Raw genomic sequence first — 19046 nt, 5'->3', positions numbered from 1 at the left:
GGCTGCTCTTTCAGAGGACCAGGTTCAATTCCCAGCACCCACATGGCAACTATCAGCCATATGTAACTCCAGTTCCAGGGATCTGACACCCTCTTCTGACATCCTTGGGCATTGCACAACACTGGTGCACTTACACATGCAGGCAATACACTCATACACATAAAATAAAAAAATAAAATACTTAAGTTTTAAAAAGAAGACTATTTAATGGAAAGAAAGTATAATTCTTGTAGCTAATCCAGAAAATGGAGCCTGCTTGACAGGATCAGTCCATGTATCATGTCTGTCTGTCTGTCATGTCTTCTTTACAGAGGTATACACTCAGATTTCCTTTGAACAGGTTCGAGGGGACAATATCAAGGTCTTCTAGGTGAAGAATCCCAGCCCACTTGGTCACAGGCCTGCCTTTCACCTGCCAGGTCATTTTGGGAGGGGGGCAGCCTTTGTTTTGTTTTTCTATATTTCATTTTATTTTATGTTTTGTGTAGTATATGTGTGTGTATGTATATGTGTATATATATGCAGGTGCACAGATATGTACAGGTATGCATGTGGAGGTCAGAGGACAACCTCAGATGCTGTTCCCCAGGAACTGTCAACCTTCTCTTCTGAGACAGGGTCTCTCACTGGCCTAGAACTCACCAAGTAGGTTAGGCTGGTTGGCCAGCAAGCCAAGGATCCACATGTCTCCATCTGCCCAGTGCTGGGATCATCAATGTACGCCACCATGCTCAGCTTTTATTACTCTGGTTTGGGAGATTGAACTCAGGTCCTCACAGTGCTTGACTGACTGGCATTTTATTAACTGAGCTATCTCAGACCTGCTTCTGCTCTTTAAAAAGGGTGCAGTTGAAGGATTCCTTTCAGCTGTTATATGTCAGTCTTTATTGATTATATCCTAATGTTCTAGTGGGTCCCCCATTCCTGTTAATAAGAGTTCTTGAACTTGACTTAAAAGCCAAAGTTTCTGTAGCCTGCTTTTACAGTTTCTTTAAGTGAACTTCAAAGTCAACCCTGGATCACAGGTTAAATGGCCCCAGGGGCATGCTCTGTGTCCAGTGTACCTAGTTGTACCTGCAATTCCCTGAGCACATCTGTCCTAAAGCTGGAGATGAACCAGGTGCATCGTGGACTGGCAGATCCAACTGCCCACCTGCTTCTCTCTGAGGACCTGGGGAATTCTGCCTCTGTGCTTGGAGGTCAAGGTTGGTCCTCTTTCAGAAATTTCTAACAACCTAAAACAAGTTTATTCACATGCTTCTGGATAAGACATTTATTTTAATCATTCCAGGGTAGCAGGAACAGCGTGACCCACAAAAATGCATACCAAACTCTGGTCAGCTCAGCACACAGGAAATGAGAAGACACCAGTGCAATTCTTTTAGAATCTGGCATTATAGCATATTTCTCATTGCTTCAAATCTCTGAGTAGTACAGCCAGTAAAGGGGCCTAATTTTGGCTGGAGGGATTGCAGAGGTAGGAGGGATAGGGACCTGTTCCCAGGGGTGATCTTGGTGAAGGATGCTAGGGCTATGGAATCTTAGCACCAGATGCCATCTAGAAGGCTCACTTTTAGCTTTCATGATTAGAAATCAGTTGCTAGGGCTGGAGTGATGACTCAGTTAAGAGCACTGGCCACACCTGGGAGAGGACCTGGGTTCAGTTTCCAGCACTCACAGAGCAGCTAACAACCACCCATAACTCCAGGTTCAGGAGACCCAACACCCTCTTCTGGCCTCTATTGGCATTGCATGGCATGAGTGTACTTACACACAGACAAAACACTCATACATATAAATTAAACAAAAAGTTTTTAAAAATCAGTTGCTTTGGACTGGGGTAGCTTAGTTGGTAGAGTGCTTGCCTAGCATGCATGAGGTCCTGTATTTGGGACCCAGCACCACATAAACCAGTCATGGTAGCACATTCCTGTCATCCCAGCACTTGGAATGCAGAGACAGGAGGATCAGGAATTCAAGGTCATCCTTGGCTACCTTCTGTAGGAGTTCAAGGCCAACCTGGGACACATGAGACCCTGTCTTAAAAGTACAGGTGCTTTGTACAAATCTAAACTGTTGTCAAGCTCTTTGGGTTATACAATTGATTTAAAAAGTCAACAAGCTAATGCTCACTCTCATCTAGGCACTTCTCCCCCTCTAAGAACCAGAATCTCCTATGAACCAGAATCTCCTATGATTGCTGGACTCCAATCCTAGTTTCTGAGTTTTTCTCTGATGGAATCAGACCATGTTATTGTGGAAAGGCAACAGGATTTTCCAGAATTCAGACAGTTCCGTACAAAATACCTGGGACATTGCTAGCAAGGGCTTTTCAGGCCAGTGTTTACATGTGGTATGGAAAGATTTAAGGCACAGTTATTTTCTCACTGACCTGAATATTCTCTTTCTGGAGAAATCTATGAGGTATAAAGCTTCTTCAACAATAATTTAATCTAATTTTCCCTTAACTCTGGGTTATGACTTATGGGCATGGACTAAGTCTTCTGATGTATGCATATGTCTTTGATGGTAACTATGACCTGGACCTAGGGCTGGTGAGATGGTTCAGCAGTGGTTTGAATAAGAATGTCCCCCCGTAGGCTCCAAGTATTCAGACATTTTGTCCCTAGTTGGTGGTGTTGTTTGGGGAGGTCTTAGAAGGTGTGGGCATATTGGAGGAAGCACGTCACTGGGGGTGGGCTTAGAGAGTTCTTAAGCCTTGCCAGATCTCCAGTCACACCCTGCTTTTTGTACCTGCTTGAAGATGTAAGCCTGCTTTCTGCTCCTGCTCCGGTCACCTCTGCTGGCATGCCTCCCCACCATGATGGACTCTTGCCCCTTTGGAACCTTAAGCTAAATAAACTCTTCCTTTTATAAGTTCCCTTGGAAATTGTGTTTCTATCACAGCAACAGGAAAGTAACTAATACAGTGGGTAAAGCTGCCTGATGCCAAGCCTGATGATGTGACTTTAATCCCCAGAACCCACATTGTGGGAGAAGAGAACTGACTCCCTCCCGAAAGTTGTTCTCTGACCTCCACATGCATACACACATGTATCAGTGTCCACATAAAAATTAAACAAATAACTGTAATAATAAACTGGACCTAAAGTCAACCCCAGAGTCAGATAATTAGGATGGATCCTGAGAGCTAAGTGATGACATTCACAGCAGGTCTGGGTGAAAGGGCAGAGTGTACGCAGCTTTCCTTTTAGGAGTCTCTGCAGACTTCTCTCCAGTCTGACTGAGCTAACCATGGGTTCCTGCTGTACAGAATACAGAGCTCAACAATTCCCTTTGTAGAGTTGACATTGCTTTAGTGTCATATATATATATATATATATGCTTTAATTGCTATTTAGAACTGCTATTTAATATCTATGCACAGGAAAGTTAAAGAATTTAACTATCACAGTATAAAAGTAGTCATTTTCTGTGGATGATGTTCAAAAGTCAACAAACTCCAGAGGTCACATAGTCCTTCAATTCCCTGATACATATGTAAAACTGCCTGTGTTTATGTACATTTTCACACTTGTAAGAAATAAAATAATGGCTCATTTTCAGAGGTGCCTTGAGACACCTTATGTCCAGCTACAAATGAAAACAGTTGACCCCTGCTAATGCTTGCTAGTCTAGCAGAACCTCCCCTGTTCCCCCAAACCAAAGTTTAGAATAGAAAATCATGTACAGACACTTTTGCCTAATGACCTGCAGATGTGACAAGGTCAGGTGCCTGATAAGCTTTAAAAACCAACAGGATGTAAAATAGAGATGAACCCATGAATGGCTTTTGTTAGGAAAAAGACAAGTGTAACCAGAAGAGAGAAAGCAAAGACCCAGATGACGTGTAAGATTGAGCTTCCTGATTACTCAGTCAAATAGGAAAGGAAGGAAGGGGCATGCATTAGGGCTGTAAAGTCTGTTTTCTGTGTTCAGTCAGCATGCCTTTTATTCCAGGGTGAGGCTCAGCTTGGCAGGGTCATAAAATGAACTGTCTCACTTTTCCTACTCCAAGTCTCCAGGGTTTATTATGAAGTGAGGATCTTTGTTTCTTCCATAAGACAGCCAACTCTAGAGAATGTGCTAAGTTTTCAGAAGGGCCCTCCACTGCTTCCCAGGCTTTTGGCTAAGATTTAGCACAGTACCAAAAGGGTACACAACAAAAAAAGCTTAAGAAGAGGGACACAGCAGGCATCTTGCTGTCTAGACATACTCCCTGCACCCAGCTTGTTCTGGAAGGTACATCCAGAAAGTCTCCTTCTTGAGGTGGGGAGAATCACTGGATAAACACAGAGCTTCGTCCTGCCCTCTGCTGAGGGGGTCTGGTTATGCTTGCTCTCCTAGGGTCTCACTTCTCCATTGTAAACTAAACTTACTCCTGGCTTCATGTCATCTCCCAACCCCCTAGTGCTTCCTTTATCTTACTTTTGTCATCATTAAAAATTTTAATTTTATTTTTCTCCTGTTTATGTTTCTATGAACTGCTTTTAATTATTTCTGGAGCAAGACACACAGCATATTAAATAAAAGGATATTTACTAATTAATTGTTAGATACACAAAGTTATTACTATGGTAAAATTCTTTTTTTTTTTTTTTTTTTTTTTTGAGACAGGGTCTCTCTGTAGCCCCAGCTATCCTGGAACTCACTATGTAGACCAGGCTGGCCTTGAACTCACAGAAATCCACCTACCTCTGCCTTCTGAGTGCTGGGATTAAAGGCATGCACCACCATGCCTGGCAGTAAAATTCTTTTTATATTTATTTATTGTGTGTGTGTACCTGTGTGGGGGCATTCACATACATAGCATGTGTACAGAGGACAACCTGTGGGAATCACTTCTTTTCTTCTATCATGAGGCTCCTGGGGATTCAATTCAGGTTGTTAGGCATGGCAGCAAGTACTTTACCTGCTGAGCCATCCTGTTTGCCCATGATTCTTAAAATATTTTAAAACATTTTATTTATTTATTGTTTATTTATTTGGGGACTGGAGAGATGGCTCAAAGGTTAAGAACACTGGCTACTCTTGCAAAGGACCTGGATTCAGTTCCCAGCACCTACACGGCAGCTAACAACCATCTGTAACTCCAGTTCCAGGGGACCTGATGCCCTCTTCTGACCTCAGCAGAGATTGCATGACACAAAGCAATACACTCACAGACATAAAATCTTAAAAAGAAGAATAGACTAGACCTAGAATACTAGATGGAGCCAAATTTACCCCCGGGAAACAAACTCCATTAATGAGCACAACCAAAACTGAAACAGAGGGAACACAAGTAGCAGCCTTCTGCAGTCCTGAGGCTTTCCCATCATGTGGGATATACCAGCCAGCTTCCTTTTAAAATGGCACCTGGCATACATCCCTCACACAGCCTTTCCAAATTTTCTGTCAAAATTGTGTGGGCAGACACAAAAAAAGATGTAAATCCACCATACCATGAACAACAGAAATTATCTTGTTGCCAATAAACGAAGACAGATTTTTTTTTCATTAAATACAAGCCCCATAGGAATGGGTGGGAAAAACACAGTGGTAGATCTTTCTCTTTCTTCTAAGTAACCAGAATAATTTTTGGTCCTCTTCTCCCAGTACTCTGTCAACCTCAAATCTTGGTCCAGAAATGTAAGATAAATGCTCATCTTAAAAGTATGGTGGCACATGCCTTTAATCCTAGCACTAGGGAGACCGAGGCCAGTGACTGCTGTAAGATCAAGGCCAGCCTGAGGTCAACATAGGGAGGTTCAGGCCTGCTGGGGCTACATAGTGAGACCCTGTCTCAAAACAAACAAACAAATAAACAAAGACAAAAAAAAAAAACCCTCCCAAATAAGCACCAATCAAACAAGAGCACACAGCCACACCTTGAACTCTTGTCTCATGGAAGATGAATAAGACCTTCTTCCAAATCCCTTTTGTGCCTCCCTGTCTCGAAGCTACTTAGAAAACATATCTCTTCACACACTTGAAATCCTAAGGCTAAGGAAATAGGATCTCAAGTTCAAGACCAACATGGGCTACATGAGACTTTGTCTCAATAAAAGATTTATAAAGGGGACAGAGGGGCGGAAAAAAAAAAAAACACATGTCTCTTGTGGCTGGGAATGTAGGTCAGTGACAAAGCTCTTGGTGTAGAAGGGCATGAGTACCTGGATTCAGACCCAACACTGAAAAATATATACAAAGAAAGGAAATGAACAGCTCCAAACAGGCAGGCGGAGGAAGGGGCAGTCACGGTCCCGACTGCATTCGGGGAGTTCATCGTCATTCAGTGGAAGCCTGGAGGGCAGAGACCACAAAACAGCAGTAGAGTGTGCAATGTTTGTTGTTTTCCATTAATTAACTAATCAATCCTGTGTCTACTCAGTACTGTGGTGAGGCCCTTAACCATCTGTTCAAATAACACAGAGAGAGGCAGTAAACAGAGGAAAAGTCTCCCATCTCACGTTATTTGAGTAGAAATGATTCAAAAATGCTAGAAACTGGCAAAGAACAGTGCACGAGGGCAGCACTTCACACCAGAGTGCCTGGCAGAAAAAGTTAACAGCGTATCAGGAAAAGTACCACAGAGCCAAAGAGAGTTAGCTGGGAAGCATCAGGCTTTACTGACAACCACAGCAGTTCTGAATCCTTGTTAGGGAGTAATAATACAGCGTTTCAGTGAAGAGGTGTGAAAGTTAGAAGAGGGGAGCTCTTAGACTAAAAGACTATAGGCTGAGGAAAAATTAAAATGGAAGAAACTGACCATCCCTCTCCCAACAGCTAGCTCTCAATTACCAATAGCTCCTCAGTAGAGGTGGGACTTTTGTGTCCTCCCCGCTCTTCCGTGTTGGGATTCTGTTTGGCTTCAGCTTGCACAGGTCTTTGTGCAATTGCCCTGTTGCATCTTCTTTAAGGGTGTGGCCCTAGGTGGATCTACCATGTTCTAGTGGATGGCCACATACCCAAGAGTATATGAGCAGCACAAATTGAACTCCAGGGGGCAGGGGAGGTTAAAACTAAATGAAGACACTAAGTAGGAAGAGGAATGGATCTGAGATGAACTGGGAATAGGGTGGGGTAAAAATGATCAAAATATAGTGCATGAAAATCTCAAAGAATTTACAGAAACATAAAAAATGAGACTGGGGTCAATGAGAAAAAATATACAGGAAACTGCAAACTCAACAGTAGTAGACCTACGTTAGGGGACAGGAATAGCAAGGGCTGGGGATGCAGCCCAGCAGGAGAGCACCTGGCCAGCATGCATGAAGCCCTGGCTTCGACCCTCAGCAAAAGAGGAGGAGAAGACAGAGTTTCAACACCTTAATCAGAAGTATAATCAAAATGACTGGAGAAAATGATCCAGATTTGACAAAAATACAGCATGTGCAGGTAATAGTTTATGTTACACACAGTCCATGAGATGAATCAGCATCTACCATTCTGGAAAAATGTCTGCCTTTAAAAAGTACAACACATCCAAAACATCCAGAAGAAAACACATAAAGAAAGGAAAATTTAGACTGTCTCCAGGATTCTCTTCAACACTAAATACCCTGAGGCAGTGTGATCTCTCCTACAGAGAACTGGTTGGAGCAAGAGTTCATTTCAGCTCAACAGATTTAAAAATCATTATTTTAATTTTATGTGTATGAGTGTATTGCCTGCATGTATGTAAGTGCACCTCTGTGTCATGCAATGCCTGGGGAGGTCAGAAGAGGGCACTGGATTCCTCTGGAACTGGAGTTATAGACAGTTGTTAGCCACATGTGGGTGCTGGGAATTGAATTTAGGTCAGATGGCTCTTAACTGCTGAGCCATCTCTCAAGCTCCCTCTGTTCAACAGACTTTATCCCATCTGTGGGCATCAGGATGTTGGGTTTAGGAGGACAGAAAAGCATCTCTAGCAGTTTATACTTAGAGTTTTTACAGAGGCCCAGTAGCCAAAGTTCTGTTTTGAGGCCAGGAATAAAGTAAGTGAATGGAGAAGGAACCCACATGATTATCTGCTAATAACAGCTAGTGAGATGAAGCGTGGTGCAGGACAAGACGTGGAAGAGATGGATTTTTGCATCTCATAGGATGAGTTGCTCAAAAGAGGCAGGAATTAAGAAAGCCACAGATTGTGGACAACAGTAAATAGGAGTGGGGAACGAGGGGCATGGAGAATGCAAGGTATGACGGCAAATGAACAAGAGGCTCACGAGGCAGGAACTTGTCTGACTAGTTAAGGTCCAAAACAATACACATGTAATTTTGTCTCCAGAAAACAGAAAATACGTGTGAAACATTCATAAAAAATGAATCATGATTAGGTCATAAACAAAACCTCAACAAAGTCACAGCCATACAAATCATATAAGCCATATTCATTATTCACAATGCAGACTAGACCGAAGCAAAACAGAACAAAGTGTTATCCACCTCTCTAATTAAGTCCTAATTTGATTAAAACAAGAATTATATTGAAAATAATAAATTACTTAGAAAAGTTTACCATATGTATATTGAACATCTAAACCAGTGGACACAAACAAAACTGCAGGTGAGGTAAAACACAAGGAATATATTAGGATACATACATGTAAAGTATTTTATGTATTAGACTATATGAGAAATATATGAAAATAAGGAAGTAAAGGGAAGACTGTAATAAACATAAAAATAGAACTAGGGGCTGGAGAGATGGCTCAGTGGCTAATAGCTGGTTAATAGCTACTAAACTTAAAACAAGCAGCATGCTTGATGGCAAACCACTGAAGCATGCCACCAAGGATAGCAAAGACACAATACACTACTACACAGTGAGCAAAGGCTGTTGCCAAAGCAACAAGACAAGAAAAGGTGTAAGTATGAATTGTGGAAAAGAAAGATCAAAGTGTTCTTTTTCAAGTTCAGGTGGTGTGCAGGCTGGTAAGCCCAGCTATGCAAAAGACTGATCCTGAGGTACAGAATGAGTTCAAGGTCAACCTGGGCAGCTTAATGAGATTTTATTTCACTTAAGAAAGATTTACTTTATTTTTTTCAGTTCTGTGTATGTGTGTGTGTGTGTGCGTGTCTGTGTGTGTGTGTGTCTGTGTGTGTTTCTGAGTGTCTGCGTGTGTGTGTGTGTGTGTGTGCGTGTCTGTGTGTGTTTCTGAGTGTCTGCGTGTGTCTGTGTACATGAAGGCACATGTAATTCCTGGAGCTGGATTACAGGTAGTTGTGAGCTACCCTGCCTGATTGCTGGGCAGTCAACTCAGGTCTTCCAGAGGAGCAATGCGTGCTCCTAACTGCTGAGCCATAGCTCTTATCTCAAATTAATTTTTTTACAAAAACTTTATTAAGAATTTCATACATGCATATAAGGTGTTTTGATCAAATCCATGCCCACTCCCTCCCCTCCAACATTCCCTCCTCTGAAGGGGTAACCCTAAAATCTTTTAAGGATTAGATACAAATACTCCCAAATACTTTTGACATTTTTGGCCTTTGGAACAGAGTATTTTTTTTTTATAAAAAAAAAGGAAGGCTGAAAATAGCTCTGCAGTAGAGCAAATTGTCTAGTATGCATTAGGTCATTATTTGTAGGAAATATGACTACCTATCTGGATATGTAAAAACATCACCTTGAAGACTAGCAAAATTAATGAAAGAATCCATTAAGGTCCTATTGACTTATATCAGCAAAGTCAGTATTAGTCTATAAAGAGGAGCTAATTCAAACACGTAACATATTTTAAAAACTCTCATTTCCAATATCAGTAAAATGTAAATTAAAAATTATTTAATAAGAAAAATATAGACATTTTGAACAAAAAGTATAAAAACTTTGCCAGTACCACATAGTCCTGGATGGAAAAGTTCAGTACTATAAAGATATAAATTGTTCCCAAATATATGCATATATTCAGTACAATTCCAAATAAAAACTCATTTATTTTTTTGCAAATTGAAGAACAGACTTTAAGAAACGAATTACATGATTAAAGGATTGAGAAATGCCAAGACATTTTTAGAAAATGATCTAAGTATCAGCCGAAACAGCACACAGGGAGGGACGCCAATCCTCCAGACAGCCACATTACTGTAAGGAATTAGAATTAAAACAGGATTTGTACAGGAATGAGACAAAAGAAAAATTGGAAAATAAAACAGACTCGTGGGAATAAAACAAACAATGTATATGAAGAAGGCATCTAATACAAGCAAATGAATGAAGAATTATTTAATAATGATGTGGTAACAAATGAGTAATTTTCAAAATCAGCTAGATCTTGGGGCAGGAGAGATGATTCAGCGGCTAAGAGCACTGGCTGCTCTTGCAGAGGACCTGGGTTCAGTTCCCAGCACCCACATGGTGGTTGACAACCTTCAGTAACTCCAGTTCCAGGGGGTCTGACACCCTCTACTGACCACTGAGGGCATTGCAGGACACGAGTGCACTTATACACACGCAGGCAATACACTCATACATATAAAATGATAATAAGTAAAATACTTTTTGAAAAAGCTAGATCTTATCTCATATTCAGAAGAGTAAAGTATTCATAAATTAAAGAGACTAATAGAAAACACAAATCTATAAACAGTATGAAAAAATTTGGAAAGAAAAATATAAGTTTGAGGATTTAAGACATACTAAATAATAAAGGAAAGAATCACCATAGTATTATTATAGTAAATATTATTATTACTATTATTGAGACACAGTCTCATGTAGCCCATGTTGGCCTTGAACTTGCTATGCAGTCAAGGATGTCCTTGAATTTCTGATCCTCCGCTTCCTCCTTCTGAGTGCTGGGATTATAGGCATGTGTAACTACCGCTGGTTAATGTGGTGCCAGGGCATCGGACACAATTCCTTGTGCACACTAGCCAAGCACTCTACCAATTGAGCTGCATCCCTAGCCCCAACCATGTTATTAAGAAAACGTTTTATATGTAAAATGTACTTAAAGGCACAGGTGACAGACAAGAATAGACTATGTCCACGTGTAACCACCAAAGAACTAAAAGGTGCAATATAATTAGAAAATAAAATATAATATCTAAAAGTGAATAAGGTAAACAGCAAAATAACAGATGTAAAATATAAATGCACTTTTCATGGAAGAAAAAAGAATGCAAATAGATTTAAACCCAGAGAAGAAATGCTCAATCTCAATTATAATTATAAAAATGCTAACTAAAATGATTTTTTTCTCTCAGAAAACTGGCAAAAATTGAACAGACTGATGATTTTGTTGACAACATGTGTGAACACACATATGCACTGTTTTATAGCTGTATAAGCTGCTATGAGGTCTGAGAGCTTTTAATCTGGCAAGTCTACCTTAAAATTAAAGATCCAGACAGGCAATGGGCCAACAACCCCACTTCTTGTACTTGTGTGAAGAGGCTTGCACAGCGATACCCCCCTACAGTGTTGTTTAGAGCATGGAACCTTTGACCAAATCTTTAAACATTCATCCTTTGGAAAAGGGGATGAACCAGTGGGGTCCTGAATGGGCTCTGGAAGCCTTCGGACCCAGGGAGAAAGACATATCATCATCAGCATCGCTTAGACTTGTCTGTGAATGGATGAGGTAACGACAGAAAGAAGATTGAATTTTTGGGGATTTACTAATGTTTAAAAAATTGTTTTTGAGACAGGGTCTCTCAATGATCTGGAGCTCACAAAGTAGACTAGGCTGGCCGGCCAGTGAGCCCGGGGGATCCACCTCTACTTCCCCAGCACTGGGATTCCAAGTGAGCTTCACTATACCCAGACTTTACATGGATAATGGGTATGAACTCAGATCCTTGTGTTTGCAAAACAAAGGCTTTACTGACTGATACATCTCACGTTTTATTTATATGCACATGTGTGTATGCTTCTCTGTATGTATACCACATGTATGCAGGTACCCTTAGCGGCCAGAACAGGGAGTCAGATCCCCTGGAACTGGAGTTATAGATGGTTGTTAGCCACCTTGAGGGTGCTGGGAACTGAATCCAGGTCTTCTTCAAGAGCAGCCAGTGCTCTTATCAGCTGAGCCATTTCTATAACCCTGCTTGCTTGTTTTATGAGATAGGGTCGGTCTTATTATGTAGCCCAGGCTAGACTGCAGCTTGCTTTTTACTCCAACCCGGCTTGCAATACATGATCCTCCTGCCTCGGCCTCTGGACTGCTGGAATTACAGGTCTGTGCCACCATGCCTAGCAGGAAATGCCATTAGTATGTTTAAACATTTTTATATTATAGTATATTCCTTTGCTTTGTTTTATATTCATTTATTTATATACTTAAAAGTAACAAATTGGGCTGGAGAGATGGCTCAGTGGTTAAGAGCACTGGCTTCTCTTGCAGAGGACCCAGGTTTGATTCCTAGCATCCACATGGTAGCTAATAACTGTCAGTAATGCCTGTTTCTGGGGATCCGACACTGTCTTCTGACCTCCGTGGCACTGCAAGACACAGGTGCACTTACATACATGCAGGCAATACGCTAATACACATAAAATGAAAATAAATAAAAAATTTTAAACAAGTAGCTATTTAAATATATAATTTTAATTCTATTCCATTGTGATTTTTGGAGGCGAGAGCTGCCCTAGTAAATTGAAGGGAGGGTTTGGATGCTTCTGGCAGTGCTGCATCATCTCCATCTAGTGGACAGAAGAGGGTACTGCCATCTGCTTAAGGTCCCTAGAGCAGAAGCGAGAAGCATCTCTTCACCCTGTGACTGGCCTCTGTCCCCTCTCTATCGGTTACCTTGCAAAGATCGATGCCAGGAAACAGTTTGAAGCAGATTTGGAATAAATATGAAGCCGCAGGCACCTAGTTATGAATTGTACAGTGATCAAGAATGTTCCTCGGAGCTATATCTTATCTTGGTCATTTTCTTTCCTTAAAAAAAAATCAATTAATAACTACCTAATTAATTTGTTTATGTGCGTGTGCGTGTGTGTGTGTGTGTGTGTGTGCGTGTGTGTGTGTGCCACTGCCTGTGTATACATGTGGAGGCCAGAGATTAACTTCGGATGTTGTTCCTCAGGAGCCATCTACCTTGTCTTTTGAGACAGAGTCTCTTCTGGCCTGGGGCTGACTGGTGAGGCTAGGTTGGCTGAGCAGCAGGCCCCCGGGATCCTCTTCTCTCTGGATCCCAGAGATTACTGGCACGTGCCACTGTGCCTGGCTTTTTATGCAGGTGCTGGGGATTGAACTCTCTTCACACATGCACAGCAAGTACCTTCCCAGCTATGCTCTCTCACCAGCCCCGCCCTGGCCCTCCTCTGTATTACCTTCACTTGCTTTCTGCCCACCAGGAAGTGAAGAAGCTCCCTGACACCTGCTCCTGCCATCGAGATGCTCTGTTCATGCTCAAGAGACACAGCAGCCACAGACAGAAGCCTCCAAAATCAAATTTTTCTCCTATTTGTTTCTGCCAGGTATTTCGTCACAGGAATAAGAAAGTTGAACTAACAAGGACACAGCGCCATAGAAGGTTAATGTGATCTAGCCTGGATCACTCAGCTGCTTAGCAGCAAGACAAAGATGCAACTCTTACTCTATGTATTCCAAACCCAGGGATCTCTAGGCCACTATACATGGAGGAGGGAACATCCTACTTTAAATGTGCAGACGTGTTTGCGTGGGTTAAGTTTCTTTACCTGATGTATGTGCAGACCCTGGGGATGGGCACCGGGTGAAGACAGCTCCGTGTTTGGTTCCTCAGAGCCCACCTGGGCCCTTCTCCACCTCCTGGCCCGCTGGTCTGCAGTGTGAGAGGTCTCTTCTGGCTCACTGCTGTCTGAGGTCTCTCCGCTGGCTGTCTGGGGGTTGAAATTCACATCCAGCTCTCCCTGGAAGCGCATCTTCTCTGCTGTGAGGTTCTTGGGGCCCTTCCTCTGCAGCCAGGACATCCTGGCTCGGCGTCCAGCTTCCCTAGAGGAGCCTATGGAGGAGGTCTCTGAATCAGAGCACATGGAGTCAGGGTTGGGGGATAGGCCAGATGGGGGAGAGGTGGCTGAGGGACCTTGGCCAGAACTCTTGGCTTGTGCAGGCTGAGGCCGGGGTTGCCTGGGCCGGACCCGGGATGGTGGGCACAGCTTGCTCAAGGCCTCACTCCAGTCAAAGTCTTCCTCACTGTCAGAGCCCATGTCATCATAGGCAGATGCCACACTGGAAGCCATCTCTAGGGCCTGAAACGTTTCATTCTTGGGCTTGACCAGCAGGCGGGTTGGGGGCTGAGTATCATTGTCCCCCAGGGCCATCCAGTTCCCATCAGTGCTCTGTAAAACTGGGGCCAGATCTGTGAGGCAGAGGGGAGAGAGAAACCAGAGAGGGGGCTGTTATCACCACAGAATCAAGGTGGGGCTGTACATGCCGCTGCCCATGACTGGTTCTCAGAAGTGTGGGGAGCCACCACCTTTAGGAAGGTCGGTAGTGTACACCTTAAACTCAGAGGTGGGGTTTAGGAGAACCTAGTTCTAAGCACTGAGAATAAGTGACTGTGAGTGCTCAGCTGTAAATGGGAAATCCGTATCGACCTCCTCTCATCCAAAGGCTAAGGGAAGATTGTGGAAGGGGGGCCGAATGTTGGAGCCAGAAGATGGGGAGGAATGCTATGAAAAGCTCTCTTCTAGACATGAAGAGCTGTTGAATACATCAATTCACAGTAGCTTTGGTTACCTGCAGAAGAGCAGGCCAAGCAAAGCTTGAACATGGATGGGGGAGGGGCTTTTGAGTCCCCACCCCTAGTGGAGGAGCATTTAGCAGTTGACAGCTGCTGAGGTGGATGGGGGGAAGAGTCATTTTTCTTTGGGGATATGGTAGGTTGCCCATGCCCCAGTGGTTGGACCCACACCCACTCCAACATGGCCAGCACTAACTAGACTCAGGGGGCTATAATAATATTATATATATAATTAAGATGATGGTAACAACAATAAGAGATGAAGTTAAGAGGGAAATCAGTTGGGCAGGGGGACCCTAGGGGGATTTAGAAGGAGGTACCCCAGGGGTGGTATATGATCAAAATACATTGTATACATGCATGAAATTTTCAAAGAATGAATAAAAAATATTTTTTTTTTAAAAGAGTGTCCAGGAAATCCCTGGAGGCTTCTCAATGGAGCAGAACTTGGAGACCTGGTTCTTTGTGGGTCTCCTGACAGCTGCCCCACACTGTCTTAGGCTGACAAGGAGGAAAGGGGAGAGAGCTACAGCAGGCAGCCCAGGCTCTTGCTCTTTGATCTTGGCTCTGGGTCTGTTTCTTGCATCCTTAGTTTTCCTTCACCAATGGGAAAGAATTCTCCTACCTGCTTGCCCTGCCTCACAGTTAAACACAGCTGCCCTGAGGACTTTTACAGAAGTCACTTCACAGCAGATGGGCATGAAATGCTGTTTTTAACCCAAGGCACGTGCCTCTAGAAAAGACTTGAGGTTGAAAGTGGTTGTCATTTCCCAGTTTATCTTACAGAGGAGGGAATAAAGAAAAGTGAAGGTCACAGAGAGGCAACTCATGATTCCAAAGCAGCTCTGGGCTGCTCTGGGCTGAAGCCCTGGAACCACTCTTAGGCACAATACAGGAGGTTGGGCTATCCGGAGTCTGTAGCTGTGGTCTAGATTGCTCTTGACTGGACTCAAGTCACCTGGGATGACTGATGGCTGGGCCTCAATGCTTCTGTGCTGGATAGCTTTAGTTGTTAACTTTACACACCTGGGTTGAGGGACCCTCAATTGGAGAATTGTCTCCATTGGACTTGCCTGTGGTCATGTCTGTGGGGCATTTTCTTGATTGTTGAATGAGGTAGGAAGACCTAGCCCACTGTGGGTGATGCTACCCCTGGGCAGGTTGTCCCGTATTGTATAAGATAGCAGGCTGACCACAGGCCAGGGGACCAAAACAGTAAGCAGTGTTCCTCTATGGTCTGTGCTCCAGGTTCCTGTCCTGAGTTCCTACCTTGGGCTCCCTCAGTGATGAATTGTGACCCAAGAGATATAAGCTAAATAAACCCTTTTCCTCTCCAAGTTGGTTTTGGTCAGTGTTTTATCACAGCAAGAGAAAAGTAACCAAGACAACTTCCAACGCCAGGGATCTTAGAAAAATGCTGCCTTACCTTACTTTTGCTAAAGGCCAATAGGAAAACAGTTACTGGAAATAGGAGTAAGAGACATGATGGTCTCTGAGCTACAGGTTCCTCAGGCACGGTGGTTCCTGGGAGATGCTGTTTTTCACCAGGGCATGCCAAGAAAGCTCAGAGCCCTGGAAGGGACCATTTCTTAACCTGTATGTGACTGTCAGCCACTGGGCCTATAGGGCCCCAACTCTGTTGTTCAAGACCTTGAGAGGGGGATCTTACTTTCCACTTAAATGATACAGTTTTCCGCCAGTGACCCTGTTACTGTTCCACAGAACAGTCATCTCCACAGAGCATTATCCTTGCCTACCCCTCGCAGAAACCTAGCCTAGAAGAATTCAGATGCTGATGGAAGGTGTGTTTTTAACTCAGTGACAGTGACACAGTTCCAAACCAATTGTCTGCCTGAAGCCCAGCCTGGCAGAACATCAAGTTCCCTCTCCTCTGAGTCAGGAAGTGGGGCTCTCTCATCAAGAGGACGCTGGGCCCCTACCACAGAAGATGTGATCAGGGGCCTCCTGGAAGCCTGAGTCCAGGCGCCTGGACTTCCTTTCAGCCAGTCCTTTCTCTATCACCCATCTCTGCCACACCTTGTGGTGAAGCCTCAGTGGTTCCTAAACCTCTCATCCCCTCATCCCCACAGCCCTTGGCGAAGCCCCAGTGGTTCCTAAACCTCTCATCCCCTCATCCCCACAGCCCTTGGAGAGGCCCCAGTGGTTCCTAAGCCTCTCAGCCCCTCATCCCCACAGCCCTCTATTCTCAGAGCCTGTTCTCACCCCCCTCTACTATCCTGGCTGTCTGTCCATTATCTCCCTTGTGTTCCAGCTGACCACGCACATGATCTAGCCAGCTTCTGGATGACAAGGCCCGAAGCAGGTCCTGGATCCCAGCCATCTGTTTGTCCTAGAAGCAAATTAGCCTCCTCTGCTCCAGAGTCAGTTTTCACGGCAGAAAGAACAGAGGTCTCAAAGTCAGTGGCTTGGGTGGGAGGCCCTCACAGCTGTGCAGCTGTGGTGGGATTCTCAGATCCCTGTTTCCCTCACTGGGGACAAGGGAGAGTTCAACCCTTGCTGGGCTGTCATGAGGATGACAGGAGGGGACTTCTCATGCAGGGAGTTACCATACCTGCTCAGACCAGATGAATTGCTTTGTGTGTGTATGTGGAGGGCAGAGATCGATGTTGGGTGTCTTCCTCAGTTGCTCTCCACATTATTTTTATTTTTTTCATGTGTGTGTGGTATGCATGTGTGTACTCATGTTTGTATATTGTGGTATGTTTGCATGTGTGAGAGCATACATGTGTGCATGCATATGGTATGTGCATGTAGAGGCCTAAGGTTGACATTCCACCTTATACATTGAAGCAAGGTCTCTTAAACCTAGAGCGCATTGATATGGCTAATCTCACTAATTAGCTTGCTCTGGGATTCTGTCTTTGCCTTTTGAGGCTGAAATTACAGGTGGGTTGTCACCCCTCCCAGGATTTATCAGCATTCATATGGGTTTTATGTATGTGAACTCCAGTCCTCATGTGTGATGTGGCAAGTGCTTTCATTACTGAACCATTTCCTACACCTCCACTTTATTTTTGAGACAGGATTGCTCACTGAACCTGGATCTCACTGATTCAGCTAGACTAGCTGGTCAGTAAGCCCTGGATGCTCCTGTTCCTTTTCCCCAGCACTGGGGTCACAGGCACATACCACCATGCCTGGTGGGGTTTGAACTCAGATCCTCTGCTTGTGCAGCCAATGCTTTACCTTAAGCCATCTATCTCCCCATTCCAAGATGGTGGCAGCAGTTGGTCTGCTGAGAACAGTGTCTGTATTTTGCAGATGCCCCCCACGCCCAGTGCTGTGGCTCAGGCCAAATGGCTGGGGAGCTGGGACATACAGGCTCTCCACCAAGCTACTCGTGGCCAGTAAAGACCACACTAATGTTCCCTGTAGTGACCCTGAGAGTGTCCTGTCCACCAACGTGACCTTTGCCCCTTCAGCGCACTCCACCTGGGCCTCAGCTGCCACACTTGCACTTCTTCCCTTGAATCTCCATCTGGGTACAAGAGCCTATGTTGTCAAGGCTAGAATACCTGCGAACTGTCCCCCTGCTGACTAAGGGATCTTGTGGCTAAGCACTTAGCTCTACAGGGCAGGTGACTCTTCTTTATGGCTCTCTAAGGGGGAAATGCCACTCACCCCCACCCAGTGGTAACAAGTCCTTTACTGCTGTTCCTTCCTCATTTCATGCCTTTCCCTGTGTGTTTCCCAGGTTTAAGCCCTAAGTGAACCATAATCCCCCATGTCCTCATGTTAGATTCTGTTCCTGGTGGAAGGTAGTCACCCAGGAAGATGTAGCCCCCCCATGGACTGTGTGCGCCAGAAGAAAGAAATCGTAGAAGTCAGTCAGTTTCTAGGATGAGGACACTACAGGCTGCAGCGAGATTGTGCAGTTCTCAATGAGCCCTGCTCTCCTCCCGGGAGGAAGGCAGAGGAGGAACATCTCCAGATAAACACCCAGTGCCTAGTTAGTTCTAGGGTTGACCGTGTTAGAAATGTGCTCACAACGTGCAGCAAACGGAGGGAAGAGATTCAAGCCACAGACAGCTCCAGTGATAAATGGGGTTGGGGAGAGGGGATACAGAGGGTTTGGAAGGGTAGGTGGAGAGGAGGGAGGGGAGAGAAAGGACAGAGAGGAGGGAAAGGGAAGAGAGAGGGGAGAGAGGGGGAGAGAGAAGGAGAGAAGAGGCAGAGAGGGGAGAGGGAGGAGAGAGGGGAAAATGGGGGAGGGGGAGAAAGAAGGGAGAAGAAAGAGAGAAGGGGAGAGGAGAGAGAGGGAGAAGAAGGGGGGAGAGGAGACAGTGAGGAGAGAAAAGTGAGGAGGGCAGAGAAGGGGAGGGGAGGGGAGAGTAGAGGGAGGGGAAAGAGAAAGTATCAATATGCTGGCTATCAGA

General features: G+C 44.3%; 1 protein-coding gene across 3 annotated transcripts in view; it reads right to left on the bottom strand.

The window, feature by feature from the left end:
• Myrip (myosin VIIA and Rab interacting protein) overlaps positions 1 to 19046 on the bottom strand; it is a 362410-nt gene that overhangs the window by 59393 nt on the left and 283971 nt on the right. For all 3 annotated transcript variants that reach the window (XM_008849427.2, XM_008849430.2, XM_029554258.1), the window contains one exon: positions 13625 to 14265. In XM_008849427.2, coding sequence (XP_008847649.1) covers positions 13625 to 14265 — 641 coding nt within the window. The remainder of the gene's footprint in view (positions 1 to 13624; positions 14266 to 19046) is intronic.

The sequence above is a fragment of the Nannospalax galili genome, unplaced genomic scaffold (genome assembly GCF_000622305.1).
Source record: "Nannospalax galili isolate Female #2095 unplaced genomic scaffold, S.galili_v1.0 scaffold443, whole genome shotgun sequence".
Lineage (NCBI taxonomy): Eukaryota > Metazoa > Chordata > Mammalia > Rodentia > Spalacidae > Nannospalax > Nannospalax galili.
This window is presented reverse-complemented; position numbering and strand designations above follow the sequence as displayed.